Source organism: Triticum urartu, chromosome 5, assembly GCF_003073215.2.
Source record: "Triticum urartu cultivar G1812 chromosome 5, Tu2.1, whole genome shotgun sequence".
NCBI lineage: Eukaryota > Viridiplantae > Streptophyta > Magnoliopsida > Poales > Poaceae > Triticum > Triticum urartu.
In genome coordinates, this window is record NC_053026.1 from 366440015 (window position 1) to 366456231 (window position 16217).

General features: G+C 53.3%; 1 protein-coding gene across 1 annotated transcript; it reads right to left on the reverse strand.

Moving 5' to 3' along the window:
- Window positions 1-280: 280 nt before the first annotated feature.
- On the reverse strand, window positions 281-1416 carry LOC125509071. The gene has a single exon (XM_048673947.1). The coding sequence runs from the start codon at window positions 1286-1288 to the stop codon at window positions 626-628; it is 663 nt and encodes a 220-aa protein (XP_048529904.1). The 5' UTR covers window positions 1289-1416; the 3' UTR covers window positions 281-625.
- Window positions 1417-16217: the final 14801 nt, after the last annotated feature.

A 16217-nucleotide genomic window follows, 5' to 3' on the forward strand; every position in this document is an offset into this window, starting at 1 on the left:
GCTCTCGTGGAGTCTTAGATTTGCTCCAGCCTGCGAGGCATTGGGCCCTGGAGAAACTGCTAGGAAACTAAGCTTGACCTATGAAGAGGATTTGGGTGACAATTTTGTTTAGCCGATCGACGTGGGTGGTCGACGACCGCGTGGTAAACGTGGTAAGTAACCTCAAGCGTCTATCAACACATAATACCAAGTGTTTTGACGAACCACAATGTATGCATTCATTTTCACTGTACACAACCAAATCGCCAACGAAAGAGAAATGTAAAAGGAGATCGGTCAATGGGCAACATGGTTTTATTAACTTGGACATAAATCCACCGTAAAGGAGCAACAGTAATAACTTTCCGCGACATTGGAAATTTTGGCAGAAGGAGCGGTCGACGCGCAGTCGAGCATTTCCGTCTCAAAGAATAGTGGTACAAACGAAGATCGACCCAACTGCACTGCAGGGGCCGATCTTGCTTTCCAGATAAGCAAAGTTTGAATAGTAACCCCTAACCACCCCTAGCAATCACCCGCTTATTCGGCCCACCGACAGGTGGGGCCGCCCGGGAATCAGCATCTCCGCCAAGCCAAGCGTATTCACACGGCCACACCTACCACTCTCCGTTCCTTTCCTTTTTTTTTACTGCTCCGAGGGCAGGATGCGGAGGGGCCGCTGCCGCCTCCGCATCGCGTGCTCGCGCCGCCACCCGAGGACCACCGGCGGCGCCTCTGCGGCCGCCCCACGGCCGCTGTCATCGGCGTCCCACCACGCCTGGCCACTTCCCTCCCCGCTCGCCGTGCTGGCGCCCCACAGCCTCACCGCCTGGATACGCCCTCCGGAAGGGAACCTGGCTCCTCCGCCGCAGCCGACGGCCGAGAACCGCCGCGGCAGGTCCTGCCACGTCCGCACGACGGCGCCGCCCCACGGGAAGCAGCCGTCGAGGCCGTCGGCGGCGCCCTCGAAGTACCCGATCCTCCTCACGGCCTCCTCCTCCTCGCCGGACGAGCTGGTGGCCGCCTCATCGGAGCTCTCGTCCTCGTCCTCGCCCTCGCCGTCGGAGTCCGACTCGTCGTCGCCGGAGGAGTAGTAGGTGGAGATGTGCGAGGAGATGACCTCCTTCCCGCGGGAGCGGAGGCGGAGGATGAGCACCTGCAGCCTGCCGAGCAGGCTGGGCAGCGTCGCGAGCGCCGCCAGCGCCACGGCCAGCGGCGCCCACATCTCCGCAAGCAGCGCCGCGAGGCTCGGCCCCCGGAACCGCCCCACTCCGGCCTCCAGCATCGTCGCCGCGGCCGCCTCCATCATGGCTGCTAGCTCGGCTCTGCCCTGAAACCTCACACGTTATCTCGTGGTGTACGCGAACGCGAGACGGGAGGAGGAAGACGAAGGGAGAGAGAGAGGAGGTAGGAAGTGGCGAGGAGGAGACGACGCCCTTTTGTTTTTAAAGGCACACGGGGCGGCCATTTTTTAACGCCTATTGGTCGGCCTAACCGGCTGGGCCCGCGGTGTCAGTGGCGCTGGGCGTGCGGTGCGTGGGGGAGAGAAGTGGTGCTCGCAGCGGGCGGAACGGGACGCTTGGGCAACGTGCGGTCGCGTGTACCCCGCGGTTTAATTAAAACGTGTTCGGGTAAGAACGAGCTGGTCTCCATGACATGTGAGGGTTCTCGTTGGTGACCCCACATGTCATCGGCGGGGTAAATACACGGTGAAGGCTCGTTCTCGGCTTCTGGACGCGACCGAGATGGCGTCTCTTTTATTTTTAGGTACTGCCGAGATGGCGTCTTGGGATGGGCGCAGTGAGCCAGCAGCTGCAGGCAGCGGCCGTGTGCAGGGCTCTGACATGTGGGCCATGGTGCCCGATTGGGACGCTATGCTGTTACGCGCCACGTGGACGTGGGACTCGGCTGGATCGAAGGCCTGCGTGATCTGTGAGTCAGCCTCGCGTGTCCCCGGTCCTGTGGGGACGGACGGCTGTGGCGTCGGTTTGCCGGATCGAGTGGTCGAGATGCTGCTGGATCTCGTCTGGATCCGTGGCCACTACTTGCCTGACACGACGGAGCTCCTCCGCCTTGGAGCTACAAGGTTCTGGGTGCTTTGCCTTGGCTGGCTCCGAAGGTTTCTCTGCAATCGTGTTTGCTTGCTTGGGAGCGGTAAGCAAGCTCAGATTACGTCATTGATTGCATTATACGTACTTCCAAGTGTACAAGGTGAGATGGTGTATGTTTTTACTCCTTGGTGTCATGGATTGATGCTTGAAGAATGGCTCTTATATTTGTCAAAAAAAATACTCCCTCCGGTCCTCTTTTGTTTGCGCATAACTCAAAGCCCAGATACCAAGGAGAGCTAGCGATGCAACAAGGTGGACGTTTTCACCCCGCAACAAGCGATGCTTTCCATGGGTGATTTTCAAGGGCAGTCATAACTGCGGCCTCTTCATTGGCTGTTTTCCCTCGGGAAGAAACGAAGGTACGCGAAGCGAATCGTTAATCAATCGATGGGAACGGAAGGCCAGGGGCATAGATGAAAAGTTTGACCACATATGCCTAATGCGCAGAGTAATGAGGGAAAAAAACGAAAAAAGTTAAACGCAGACTATTGAGGACCGGAGGGAGTAACAGAATATGTGTCTTTAACTAACATGCTTATTGCTTACTTTGTGGATTGGTCTCTAGGAATGTCATTGTATCAACATATGTAGATCAAATCCTAATTCAGTTGCGACAAGTGCTTTCGGTGATTTGATATTTGTTTGAGTCTGCGTTTCTAGAGAGCTAGAGAACATCACGAGATGAAGCGTGAGTCCAGATCTTAGCCAACAATTGGATCAATATGCATTGTTGTGTTCTCTATGTGAACAATTCCAATTTCCGGCAATAAAAACAATCATCTTTGTTCAGTATATTAGTAAATTTTTGATTAATTTAATTTAGGAATAAACCATGAGCATGGCAATGGCGGTATTAAACATATACGGATATTTGATCATATACGCATGTACTAGACACACAACAGAAAGATCTACACAAGTAGCTAGTATAGCAAACACAGAAATAAAATAGGAGCGGTATAAACGTGGTATATCCTCCAGTAGGCCAGGACGAAGCTGCCGTGGCGGTCTCCTCAGCGGTCTTCTCGATAGTGAGTCGTTCGGCTTCAGTGGGCATGTGATGACGAAGACGACACAGATTTAGACGATGTAGTGGACGTAGACAAACAGTGGCGAGCAGCCTCGTAGGAGACGCTTCCCAAAAACCTAATCGCCCCTCTCTCATACAGAATCTCAAGAGGGGCAAATTTGACAATTTTGACGTCGGGATGAAATCAAATCACAGAATGAACTGTCCGTGAAACTATTTCACGCGACTGACCTTTTTGTATGGCGCCCGACACGTAGGCGCTCCACCCTATGGTGCAGCGCCTAGCTCTGGGGCGTTGCACCTCTGTCCACCGTGGCAGCCCCTGGGCCCGCACCCAGCAGTGCGGCGCCTCAGAGCTAGGCGCCACACATGTAATGTGCAGCGCCTAGCGCTCGGGTGCTGCACTGTCTGTTACTAGTTGGCTGCCCCCCCTCCCCCACTCCCCCACCCCACACACCCCTACCCCCATAGCATCCGACCCAAGATTTGCCCCTTCTTCCCCTTTCTCCCCTCTCAAATCCTCTCCCAAATCTTTCAAATTTGAAGATTTTGTCCGTGGATTTTGAACTCAAACCCTCCCTCAAGGTAATCTTCTCCGATCCCCTTGGTTTGATCCAAGTAATGTTAACAAATTGCTCATTTGTTGCTAGTTTGGGAAAACCCTAGTTTTGTATGGATCTAGAGATTTGCATGGAGATGTGAGATGTTTGTTTGCCAATTTCCTATGATTAGGCTTGTTAGTATGTTAGGGTTATTCTTATGGGTGTTCTTATGTTGGTGCTAGGGTTAGGGTTGTTGTTTCATATGTATTTTAGGGTTTGTATACCGTGTTAGTCCTTGGATTATAACTCATGGAAGCAATGTTACGTTGTGTTGTTTGAATGCTTATTATATAGGGATGGGAAGAACATGTGTGTTTGTTCATCATGGGGACAAAGACGCCTTCTTGAAAGGCAATATTGAATCGGACCCGGATGAGTTTGACATGGTGTTTGATACTAGTCCTAGCTATGCGGAGCTCTTGCAACAAGCGAGGAAAGAGTTGAATTGGATGGACCCTAGTGATATCGTTGAGTTGGAGGGAAGGCATAATGTTGATTTTGGAATGCACATCCGTTGGAAGGCAATGCGTGTCAACTCAGAGCAACGTTGGGTTGCATACAAGGAGATGGTGGCCGAATCACTAGACAAGGCTCTTGAGTTATTTGCAACGAAGAAGGTTGATTCAAGTTTGCATTTGGACTTGAACCGGAACCCCTCCCCTTTGGTTGCTAGTAGCCCCCCATCCGTGAAGCGAGATGAAATTGTTGAACCTCTTTTGACCCAAGAAGTGAGGCCAACATTGAGCACGTTTCCAAACAACCAAAATGAAGCTTTGCAAGAGGAGAATGATGAGTATGTGGACGATGACAATGAAGTTGATTTCCATGACAACAATGTGGGTGATCTCGACAAATATCATTTGCAAGAGACAATGGACCATTCCATCCCTTATTCCTGTGGCTATGCATCGGATTCGGATGACGAAGGTCCCGATGAACAAGTTTATGAGGAGGGGTTCACGGTGAAGGAGGCCGAAGCTTTTGAGAAGGTATTCGGTCGTGATCATCGGACTACATTGTTCAAGGATGTTAGTCTCGCGGACGAAGCCGTGGTAGATGGTGGCTAAGGTATATCTCTTGGGGTTAGGCCAAGATCTCATCGTGATTTGGATGACGGCAAGAACGGGATTGCTAAAGGGTCTAAGTTCGATACCTTCTTGGAATTGAAGATGTGGCTCGACAACTACTCGGTTACGCATTATCGTCCACACAAGGTGGTGAACTCGGATGTCAATGTGCGCTACACGGTTGCATGTGCATGTGAAGATGAAATATGTCCATGGATTGTGCGTGCAAGACCATGGAAAGGAGGTCCCACTTGGCACGTAGTGAGTTGTGTGCCAACTCACATGTGCCGAGGCAAAAGGGTGGATGGAAAGATTGTGTCCCAAGACCACAGACAACTCACGTCCAAGTTCATCGCTTATAGGCTCTCCAACTCAATATCCACATTTCCAACAATGAGTGTCCAACATGTCATTGACCTTGTGAAAGCCATCTTTCATTACAAGGTGAAGTACAACAAGGCATGGAAGGCAAAGAAAGCCACATTTAAGATGTTGTATGGTACATGGGAGGAAGCATACAAACGAATCCCTAGGTTGTTGTTAGTCATGGCCGCCATAAACCCGGGCATGGTTCATGTGGTCGAGCCTCATGGGGAAAAAAACAATGGTTCATGAAGGAAGGGAAGTCTGAGTATTTGTCCATGCTTTTTGGGCGTTCGAGCAATGCGTGAGGGCTTTCGAACACTGTAGGCCGGTCATCGCCATTGATGGCACGTTCTTGACTGGACAATACAAGGGCACCTTGTTGGTTGCGATAGCAAGTGATGCCAATAACCGGGTGTTGCCATTGGCATTTGCTTTGGTTGAGGTGGAGAACAATGACAACTGGGAGTGGTTTTGCGTCTTTTGAGGACGAAGGTGTTACCTGCTCAGAGGGAAATTTGTGTCATATCAGATCAGCATCAAGGAATTCTTAACGCGGTGGAGATTGACATTCCCGGGCATGCTCTGTTGCACCATCGATGGTGCATGAGGCACTTTTGTTCCAACTTCTATAGGGCATGTGGCCTTAAGGAGTTGGCCAATGATTTTCAAGATTGTTGTCTCACTTTCTTCAAAAAGCGGTTCACCACTTTGTACAACAGATTGTTCGCACACAAAAAACTTGATCCCGGTGGTCAAGACTTTCTTAATAGGCACATTCAATACCGGAACAAGTGGGCACGTGCTTTTGATGAAGATGGCCGAAGATATGGTCAAATGATAAGCAATATGGCTGAATGCTTCAATAGGGTGCTCAAAGGTGCACGTGGATTACCCGTGACGGCAATAGTTCAATACACATTTGACAAGATGAATGCGTACTTTCTAAAGTACTCGATGGAAACGGATGCACAGATAGCGGGTGAGAACAATCGCAAGTACAAGTACAAGTTCCCACCCAAGGTTGATGAATGGTTGGAATTTCAATCACGGAAGGCGGACTCACAAGAAGCTATACTATATGACAACGAAGAGTGGAAGTACGAAGTGAAAGAGCCAGGAGGAACCACAAACGATGGCCGCCAACATGGAGGTCGGGCTTTCAAGGTGTCGCTAACACGTTGTGATTGCTCTTGCGGGAGGCCATTGTTGCTTCATCTCCCATGCTCACACTCGTATACCGCCGGTCGCGCTAGGAATGTGGATGTCAATCACCCACTCACCGTGAGGGAGTCGGAGTTCTCAATCATGACGGTTAAGAAAACATGGGCTCCCCGCTTTCACCCATACTTTGACCAATCACAACGACCAGAGTACCATGAAATTCAACTATGGCCGGATCCGGAGTTGAAGGTTGTTAAACGGGGTAGACGTAAGACAAAGCATCTTAGAGGCGACATGGACGGATGGGGCCATGGTGGCCGCCGCGAAGCGGGCAACGACCAATTCCAAGAGCCTCGTGAGAGCTCCCGTCGTGGGGAATGCAAAGGTCATGGCCACAACAAAGAAAATGTACGAAACCAAGGAAAAGGTCCAAGAAAAATGATGTAAGCACAAGCCAACAAGAAGCTACACAAGGGAGCCAACCAAATGGTAGCCAACAAGTGCCAAGGCAAGCAAGTGGTAGCCAACCAAGGAAAAGGTCCAAGAAAAATGATGCAAGCACAAGCCAACAAGGAGCTACACAAGGGAGCCAACCAAGTGGTAGCTAACAAATGCCAAGGCAACCAAGTGGTAGCCAACAAGTGCCAAGGCAACCGAGTGGTAGCCAACAAGTGCCAAGGCAACCAAGTGGTAGCCAACAAGTGGCATGATGATGGAAAAAGGCTGCGAAGAAGCTGAGAGAGGAGGATGCAGCCGCACTAAAGAAGAAGAAGGAAGAGGAGCTAGAAGAGAAGAGGAAGGAGAGAGAGAGAGAATGTACCGTGAGTGTCACGCTAGGGAGCATGCATTGAAGAGGAAATGTGAGGAGGCACAGAAGAAGCGTCTCAAGGATTTTCAAGAAAGAACCTTGAAACTTTGGGCATTTGAATATGAAAAAAGAGAGGGAGAACAAGATATTCATGGAGAGGGTGGTTAAGGAGGCTCACTGTCGTGGATCTAAGACTGACAGTAGAATGAGGGGTAGGTATGAGGAGGCAAGATCCTAGCTATGGAGTAGTTGTACACATGAGTTTACGAGTTCAGGCCCTTCTCGGAGGAAGTAACAACCCTACATCTCGGTGCCCTGAGGCGGTCGACTGGATTATATGCGTGTTTGAGTTTACAAAAGATGCGAACCCCTGTCCCGGAGGAGGGGGTGGCTTATATAGAGTGCGCCATGACCCCATCCCCCCTCTGTTATGCGGGGTTTAATGTACATAAAGAAGGAGTGTTACAGGTAACGTCCGTATTAAAGTGCTATAAATGATAGTTAAGTCTATGAGTAAACGCCTGACCGTTGCTGTGTAGAGTGGCTTCAGATCTTCTGGTTGTCGAGTGACTTCTGTGACGATCGAGTGACATTGATTCTTCCGAGTGGAATGTCTCTGGTCGAGTGGATGATGGTACCCTTTGAATGCTGCTGGCTTTAGGGTGATGTCCTTGGGGAGGAAGTCTAGGTCAGGCCTATGACCCTACCCTAGGTACATAGCTTCATCATTAGCCCCCGAATGGTTCGGGGCTTGAGTGGAGAAGGATTTGAGAATTCCTCCAATTCAATTTTTGTGCTCCGGTAGTGACTTATTGTGACCACGCGAACAACCACAATGATCTCAACTCCTTTTCAGTCACCTTGATCCATTCTTGAATCTTCCGAGTGAACTTTACTGTGATGTCTTGAGTACTGATATGGAGAAGATATTCCGTCTGACAGATTGCCTTGCTGCGCGTGGATATCGTGGGATTTGGATTTTGGGAAAGCGCACAGGATGGGGGAGGCCGCAGTAATCGGAAGGGATTAGGTGCGGCCGCCTCGATCACTGCGCCACCTTTTTTGCCACGTACCTCTCGCGCGACTATTGCGGGATTTGATTGGGTCGTCCGGACCCACAGGCCAGCCACTCAGAAGCGGCCCCATATAAGGCGTCGGGCCGGGGTTTTCTTTGAACAGTGTGTCTTCCTTCTTTTCTTTCCCTCTCAGTTTTCTCCGCTACATCTGCTCCTGCTCCAGCGCCGCCGCCCCATTCGAGCTCTGCTCGCCGCGATAGGGAATGAGAAGACGGTAGCATTGGAGCGCACGAAGAAGGCGACAGCGAAGGCGAAGGGGAAAAAGTCTGGCCGGGGCGGATCTTCTTCGAGGGTCGGCCTGCCTCCGGGCTGGATCCAGGGCGACTGGATTCGCTCGACGATCCGCCAGGACGACATCAACGACCTGGTCGAGGGGGGACTGATCTCCCACAAATTGGCGCGACTCCCGGGAAACGAGACCGAGCCGCAGCCACAGGAGGGTGAGCGCGTTCTCCTCGCTACTCACGTCGACCGCGGGTTTTCCTTGCCTCCCCGCCCTTTCTTTCGAGGTTTTTTGAACTTCTTTGGGGCGCAACTCCACCACTTTACCCCGAACACCATCGTGTACCTCGCTGCTTTTGTGTCCATGTGTGAGAGCTTCCTAGGCTGTCGGCCACACTGGGGGCTCTTCAAGCACGTATTCACATGTCGTTCTCGGTCGGTCAAGAAGGCCAACCCGAGTGATGAGAGGACGCAAGTCATTCAGATGTGCGGGGGTCTTGGGATTCAGATGAGGAGTAAAAGTACTTTCCCAGCCATGATCCTTCCTGAGTCGGTCCGAGGGTGGCAGTCGACCTAGTTCTACTACAAGGACCAGCCGACTCCGGGTCAGTCGACTGGACTTCCCCCCTTTTCCATGGCCCGAGTGGAGAAGCCCTCTGCTTTGAAAGTGATCCCAGAGGAGAAGGCGCAAGTGAAAGTGCTGGTTGAGCGAGTAGTTCAGCTTGTCCGTGACGGGGTCACCGGTATGGATCTGTTGGAGGTCTTCCTCAAGCGACGCATCCAACCCCTTCAAACTCGTGACCATCCGATGTGGATGTATTCAAGCACCGATGACACCACTCGGATCCATCCAGAGGAAGTCGACGATGCTACGTTGGAAGGGTGGCTGAAGAGCATCACTGGCAACAAGGACAACCCCAGGGGATCTCGGAGGATTCCTCCACTCAACAACTCGTACGAAATCGACAAGGTATGACTCCAAATGGTCGAGTGTCTTCTTGATTTATCAAGTAGCTGTTTGCTGTCATCCGACTGTATCCTATCTTGGTTGTTGTCTTTTAGGCCCTAACTGAGATGTACTCGATGCCCAACGGGGAGCAGGAGCAGGACCCAGAGGGAGAAGCGAGTGGAGGTGACAGCGGCGAGTGGCACTCTGACGACAAAGAGGACGAGGACAGCGATGACCCGAGTGATGAAGAAGAGGTCGACTCTCCTCCTCGTAGGGAAAAACGATCCAAGCTTTCTCACGATCCAGTAAGTGCTCGCGGCAAAGCGACCGCGCAAACTGGGCAGTCATCGAAGCACCCTCGAACGTCTTCTCCAGCGCCGACTGAAAAGGCGTCGAAGCAACCGAAAGCTACGCCGTCCAAACCGCCAAAGGCCTTGCCGAAGATCAAAGTGGCCATCCCCATTGCTTTCGGGTATTAGTTGGACTTGATTTCTTTTTTTAGTATGAATCTGGATTTGAGTCGACTCATTTCGCCAAACATGACCGACTGAATTCTGAAATTTGTAGTGCTGCTACTTCTAGGACTTCCACCCGTCAGTATGAAGATGAGGACATGGAAGATGCGGTCACCTCCAACCCGGGTACAATTCTCGTGATCTTGTTCTCGATTGTTCGGTCGATTAAATTCTGGTGACTCATCTGGGGTCGACTGATTTCTTTGCAGCTCCTCCCAATGTCATTGAGCTTCCGGATGATGACGAGGACATGCCGCTGAGGCCCAGGAAGAAGAACACAACAGCTAGCAAGACATCCCAGTCTGTCGGTGTACAAAAATAGGGGCGCATCTTTGTACCCCTTTTCCTGTGCACGGGAAGTCAAAGTTGCGCCCACGGCCACACCAAGCAGAACGAGGGAGGTGAGCCAAGGTAAGATCGAAGCCCAAGACAATCAAAGCAACGCCAAGACCAAGACCACAAAGAGCAGAGGGATGAAGCAAGTTCCCCTGACAAGACCCTTGCCGGGTGGCCTCAGCGGCCCTGACAAGACTCTTGCCGGGACAGCTCGCCCCGCACCAACAGAGCGAGCCACCCTTGAGCCCACGGCCCCCAGTGCCATCATCAGCGTGGGGCCAGGGCTCGGGAAGGCACCCCTGTGGAGGCATGTAGATCTTTGTGAAGACATATTCAAGATCAGATTAGAAGACGACGATTCTCGGCAAGATCCTTGCCAAGGAAGGCCACCAGACCCCTGGCAAGATCCTTGCCAGGTACGACAACATGCCACGGCGAGACCTTTGCCGGGCCACCCGGCAAGGCCCTCGCCAAAGACGCCGGCAAGGCCACCGCCAAGCCCACATCAACCAAGCTTCCACCGCCGTTCACATGCAGCTGCCAGCCCAACCAGCTGGGCGGGCACCTGCGTGGCAACATGCAGCTCCCATGCCAACTCATCAAGCGCCTGCGTGGCGGCATGCAGATCTTCGTGAAGGCTCCACCACCGCGCCAACTCAGCTGCATGCCTGCCTACATGGCACCGCACGCATCCCTGGCCGAGGCGCGTGTCGAAGCGAGGAGGAGCGGCGACGGACGGGACATGCCTCGCCCCTGTCCCCGATAAAGCAAGAGGACACCTAAGCGATGCATTAAATGCACTTTGTCCTATAATACGAGGGATAACCTCGTGCCACTGTAGACCTTTCCACCTCCTGTGTGCCTCTGTGGCAACCCCTTTTTCCTATAAAAGGAGGCCCGAGGCGACGAGGAGAGGGATTCGGCTCTTTCGAACCATACGCTGACCACAACTAGTTCGAGAGCTCAAGAACTCTCAGAAATACACCCACCAAAGCAGGACTAGGGTTTTACGCATCCTCGCGGCCCGAGCCTGGGTAAACGATCCCTGTGCTGTCTACTAGCCCTGCTCTCCTCGCAACCCTACGCCCCGGCAACCGTAGTAGGGATTCTTGTGATCCCATAGGTGTCGTTCCACACCGACATCCTTGGCGCGCCAGGTAGGGGGGCGCAATTGTGAGAATCTAGTCTGGTAGCTAGCCTAGCGGTTCTTCATTGCTTTTGGTTTCTGAGAAGAAGGCGGTTGGAGGAACGACGCCGTCTCGGTGATAGAAAAGCTAAGTCATTCAGAACCTTGGATGATTTCCTCTTACACTTAAGGTTATCGTCCTCGGAGATCTGGCCTATGTATGGGAAACCTGCACGCAAGGGGGCCCCCCGCGATTGGCAACGCCTTTGTTCTGTTTCGAGTCCGCTCAACAGCTCAAAGCTGCCGCGTCGAGAGTGGCGGGGTAGCCTTCCGCACCTGGCAACGCTCTTGACTCTGGCTCGAGTCAAACTCGACAGTTCGGGCGGCCGCGCTAAGGGCGGTAAGGTGGTTTGCCCCGCAGCAAGCACACCCGGCAGGCCAATGGGGATCCGTCCCCACGACGCCGCCCTGGGTTTATGCGCCGGCAAGCCTACCTAGTTGCTTAGGGTGGACATACAAGGAAAAATCGAATAGGAAAATAACATGCATGATACTAAAAAGTGCTGCAGAGTTATGTTACATCAAATTTTTGCTACGATTCTAACTAGAGATAGCAATTTTCTTGGTTGTGAACCTGCAGCGGCGATAAAAAATAACGGGATGCCTAATCCCGGTGCTGGCCCTCCACCCCTCTGAATTCCGCCGAATCGGCTGATGATGGGCTCGATGCGCTCCCTGAGCGGCGCAAGGTCAGTTCCCTCCGGCAAGCTCTCCAGCGCGGCATCGAAGTCGAGGTCGGGGTACCAGTGCGCCACCTTGGTGAGAACCTTGGTCATGGCACCCTGGCAAAATCTCCAGAACTCGTCGGCCAGTGAGGCCGTCCGGTTGGCGTGGAGCCGCTCCAGAGCACAGACGACCTTCTCGAAGTACATGGCCAGGCTGCAATTGGCGCTCATGCCCCGCTCCGGGACATACCTCACGTCCGGCATCCCCATGATGGCCAGCTGCGCGGCGGCCTTGTTGGCGACGATGGCAAAGCGATCGAGCCAACGGTTCTCGCCCTCCACGTGGTCCGCGAAGTTGAGGCCCTCATTCTTCCGCAACAGCTTCTCGGCCTCCAGCTCCTTGGCCAGGGTCCCCTCTCGGGTTGTGGCCTCCAACACCACCTTCTCGAGACCCTCCAGCTTCAGCTTGAGGTCTTTGATGGAGTTGTTGGCCTCAGAGAGCTCCCTAGCCTTGCTGACGACCGCGCCCTACGCCTCCGTCAGGGCACTATTGAGCGTGTCGTTCTCCTGGGACAGCTTCAGGGTCTGCTCCTTCAGCCTGTCACGCTCTGCCTCCAGCTCCTACACCTTGCCGGCGTGAATCTGGGCTTGAGCATTGAGTGCCTCCTTGTGCCTCTGCTCCAGCTCGTTGGTTCGCTGCAAGACAAGCTTCTCCACCTCTGCATCCTTGTAGTGAAACATGGCGACAAGCATCTCCTCGCGTGCAGCAAGGTCCTCCTCCTGGGAGTTCAGCGCGGCCTCGCGCTGGGTCCGAGCGGCTTCGGTGGCCTCGGCCAAGTTCTTCGCCGCCTCCTGAGCTTTCTCGATGTCGGCGAGCTTCATGGTGAGCTCCATGTCGTGCCTGGCCTGCTCACCCTGGGCCGCCTTGAGCTCCTTATGGGCCTCGCGGAACCAGTCCTGTGTCGAATCAATAAATTTGGGTTGAATACTCTACCCTCGAAAGCTGTTGCGATCCCCTATACTTGTGGATTATCACTGCTCTCCTCCTGTGTACCTGACAAGGTCAGCACCAAGGTGTCGTGCCCCTGACACATGTCGATGGGAGAAGAGTGATGAACTTATGCTGGGGGCTCTGCCGGGGGCTGCTGTCCGGGCTGCTCAACACCACCAATGGCGCCCCCGAAGTACCAGCTGGGGGCTAGCCACCCGCTGAGACCTTGGCCCTCTCCGCTCTCTGGTCCAGAGTCTCCCCATCCCTGCAAAGATGAAAACAAGTCAAGACAAGCAACGCAGATTGAGGAGGCAGAGAAAACAAAAAGGAACAGTGCGCTCGCGGTTATCCCTTTCCATGGGGAAGCCACAGGGTGCGCTGCCCATTTACTGCAACGTGACGCATGCGTGTGGAAACCGCCCCACGCATGCCGCCCATGTCACACACGCCCCTCCACGCCGCGCTGCGCACGCGGGTCATGGGAGGCGGAGCGCGCGAAGAATCTTACCACGGTAAAAACCGCCCCACCTGCCCGCGCACCGTTTTGGGCCTGGCCCAACAACGCATTGCGCTTATGTGTGGCCCAGGCCCGGGGGCTCCTGTCGGTGTACAAAAATAAGGGCGCATCTTTGTACCCCTTTTCCTATGCACGGGCAGTCAGAGCCGCACCCATGGCCACACCAAGCAGAACGAGGGAGGTGAGCCAAGGTAAGATCGAAGCCCAAGACAATCAAAGCAACGCCAAGACCAAGACCATAAAGAGCAGAGGGATGAAGCAAGTTCCCCTGGCAAGACCCTTGCTGGGTGGCCTCAGCGGCCCCGTCAAGACTCTTGCCGGGACAGCTCGCCCCGCACCAACAGAGCGAGCCACCCTTGAGCCCACGACCCCCAGTGCCATCATCAGCGTGGGGCCATGGCTCGGGAAGGCACCCCTGTGGAGGCATGTAGATCTTTGTGAAGACATATTCAAGATCAGATTAGAAGACGACGATTCCTAGCAAGATCCTTGCCAAGGAAGGCCACCAGACCCCCGGCAAGATCCTTGCCAGGGATGACAACACGCCACGGCGAGAGCCTTGCCGGGCCACCCGGCAAGGCCCTCGCCAAAGACGCCGGCAAGGCCACCGCCAAGCTCACATCAACCAAGCTTCCACCGCCGTTCACATGCAGCTGCCAGCCCAACTAGCTGGGCGAGCACCTGCGTGGCAACATGCAGCTCCCAGGCAAACTCATCAAGCGCCTGCGTGGCGGCATGCAGATCTTCGTGAAGGCTCCACCACCGCACCAACTCAGCTGCCTGCCTGCCTACATGGCACCGCACGCATCCCTGGCCGAGGCGCGTGTCGAAGCGAGGAGGAGCGGCGACGGACGGGACGGGCCTCGTCCCTGTCCCCGATAAAGCAAGAGGACACCTAAGCGATGCATTAAATGCACCTTGTCCTGTAATATGAGGGATAACCTCGTGCCACTGTAGACCTTTCCACCTCCTGTGTGCCACTATGGCAACCCCTTTTTCCTATAAAAGGAGGCCCGAGGCGACGAGGAGAGGGATTCGGCTCTTTCGAACCACACGTTGACCACAGCTAGTTCGAGAGCTCAAGAACTCTCAGAAATACACCCACCAAAGCAGGACTAGGGTTTTACACATCCTCGCGTCCTGAACCTGGGTAAACGATCCTTGTGCTGTCTACTAGCCCTGCTCTCCTCGCAACCCTGCGCCCCGACAACCGTAGTAGGGATTCTTGTGATCCCATAGGTGTCGTTCCACACCGACACAGTCGGAGCCGGCGGCGGAGCGGGTAGTTCAACGGCTCAAAGATGCGAGTAAGGTTTCTATAACCTTTGTTGACCCAGTGTTGAGTGCGCGTCCTGCATCATCGACTGCTCCAGATCTTGTTTCAACCATCCAACTTCATGCCTCGGATCTCCAAGCCACTGCGTCTGGACCATCCGTCCCCTTCTTTGCCACTCATCATGGTCCAGAAAGCCAGTCGAACGCCGCTGCGGAGGATATTCGTCAGGCTGGCATAATGATGGAGCAGGTGAAGGCAGTGCACAAAAGCAGTCAGGCTGCTTATGACGCCAGCGCAGCTCTTCGAGCCAATGTCTAGGTAAGTCAATCTTCCGACTGAACTTGTTCTTTTAGGATATGTTACCCAAATATTTTCCTTTGCGCAATCTTTCATTGTCTTGCACTTCGAGATTGTACACCCACTGGGTGCAGTCGAGTGGAATCCGAACCAGTGGGGGCACGCCAAGTGCACCCACTGGGTGTAGTCCCCGAGACCACAGTTGACTGCTGGCAGTCGGTTGAGGTCTGAGCACTTCCCCCTTTTTTTTAACTCGGCCTGGGCAGACCAACTGAGTGGAATCCAAACCAATGGGGCATGCTAAGTGCACCCACTGGGTGTAGTCCCCGAGACCGCAGTCGACTGCTGGCAGTCGGTTGAGGTCTGAGTAGTCTTGAAGTTTTATTCACTCGGAAGTAGATAATCTTTGATCTTGTCGATTGATATGTCTTTTACTCACTGTAGAAATCTTGTTCGCTTATCTCCAAGTTTGCCGAATTTGAGGAAAAGCAAAGGCAACTCAACCTTGACCTGGAGTTGGCCCAGCAGAACTTGAAGAAGGCTCAAGATGAAGTCGCTAGTATGGAAGGTAACGGCGTGTCGACTGCTTATCTTGACCATCCTTCAAGTTATCTCTTCATTCTTTTGTTTGATCCAAATGTGTATTTTGCAGAGAAAATGAGGTTGGCCCTGGAGAAGAAGGACTTGGACCTTGCAGCTGCGCAGAAGGATGCTCAGGAGAAGACTGCCCTTGCTGACCAGAAACTGGCTTCGGTCGGAGCGCTGGAGGAAGAAATCAACAAGCTGAAGTCGGCTCTCATTGAATCCAATCGGGAGGCGACTCATCTGAAAAAAGATAAAGTGGCTCTGAACGGCCAGCTGGAAAGCATGACTCGCAGAAGGAACGATCTGGAGGCTTATCTGAAAGCTCTCGCCAAGAAACTCTTTCTTATGCTCGAAGGTACCCCTTTTTTACCCGACTGTTTTACTGTTTGCAAGTTTGACCTGATCAGTCGACTCATTAACTCCTTGACTCTGCAGAATTTTGCCAAAACTTTGAAGAGGAGACTGGACGGATCGAGAC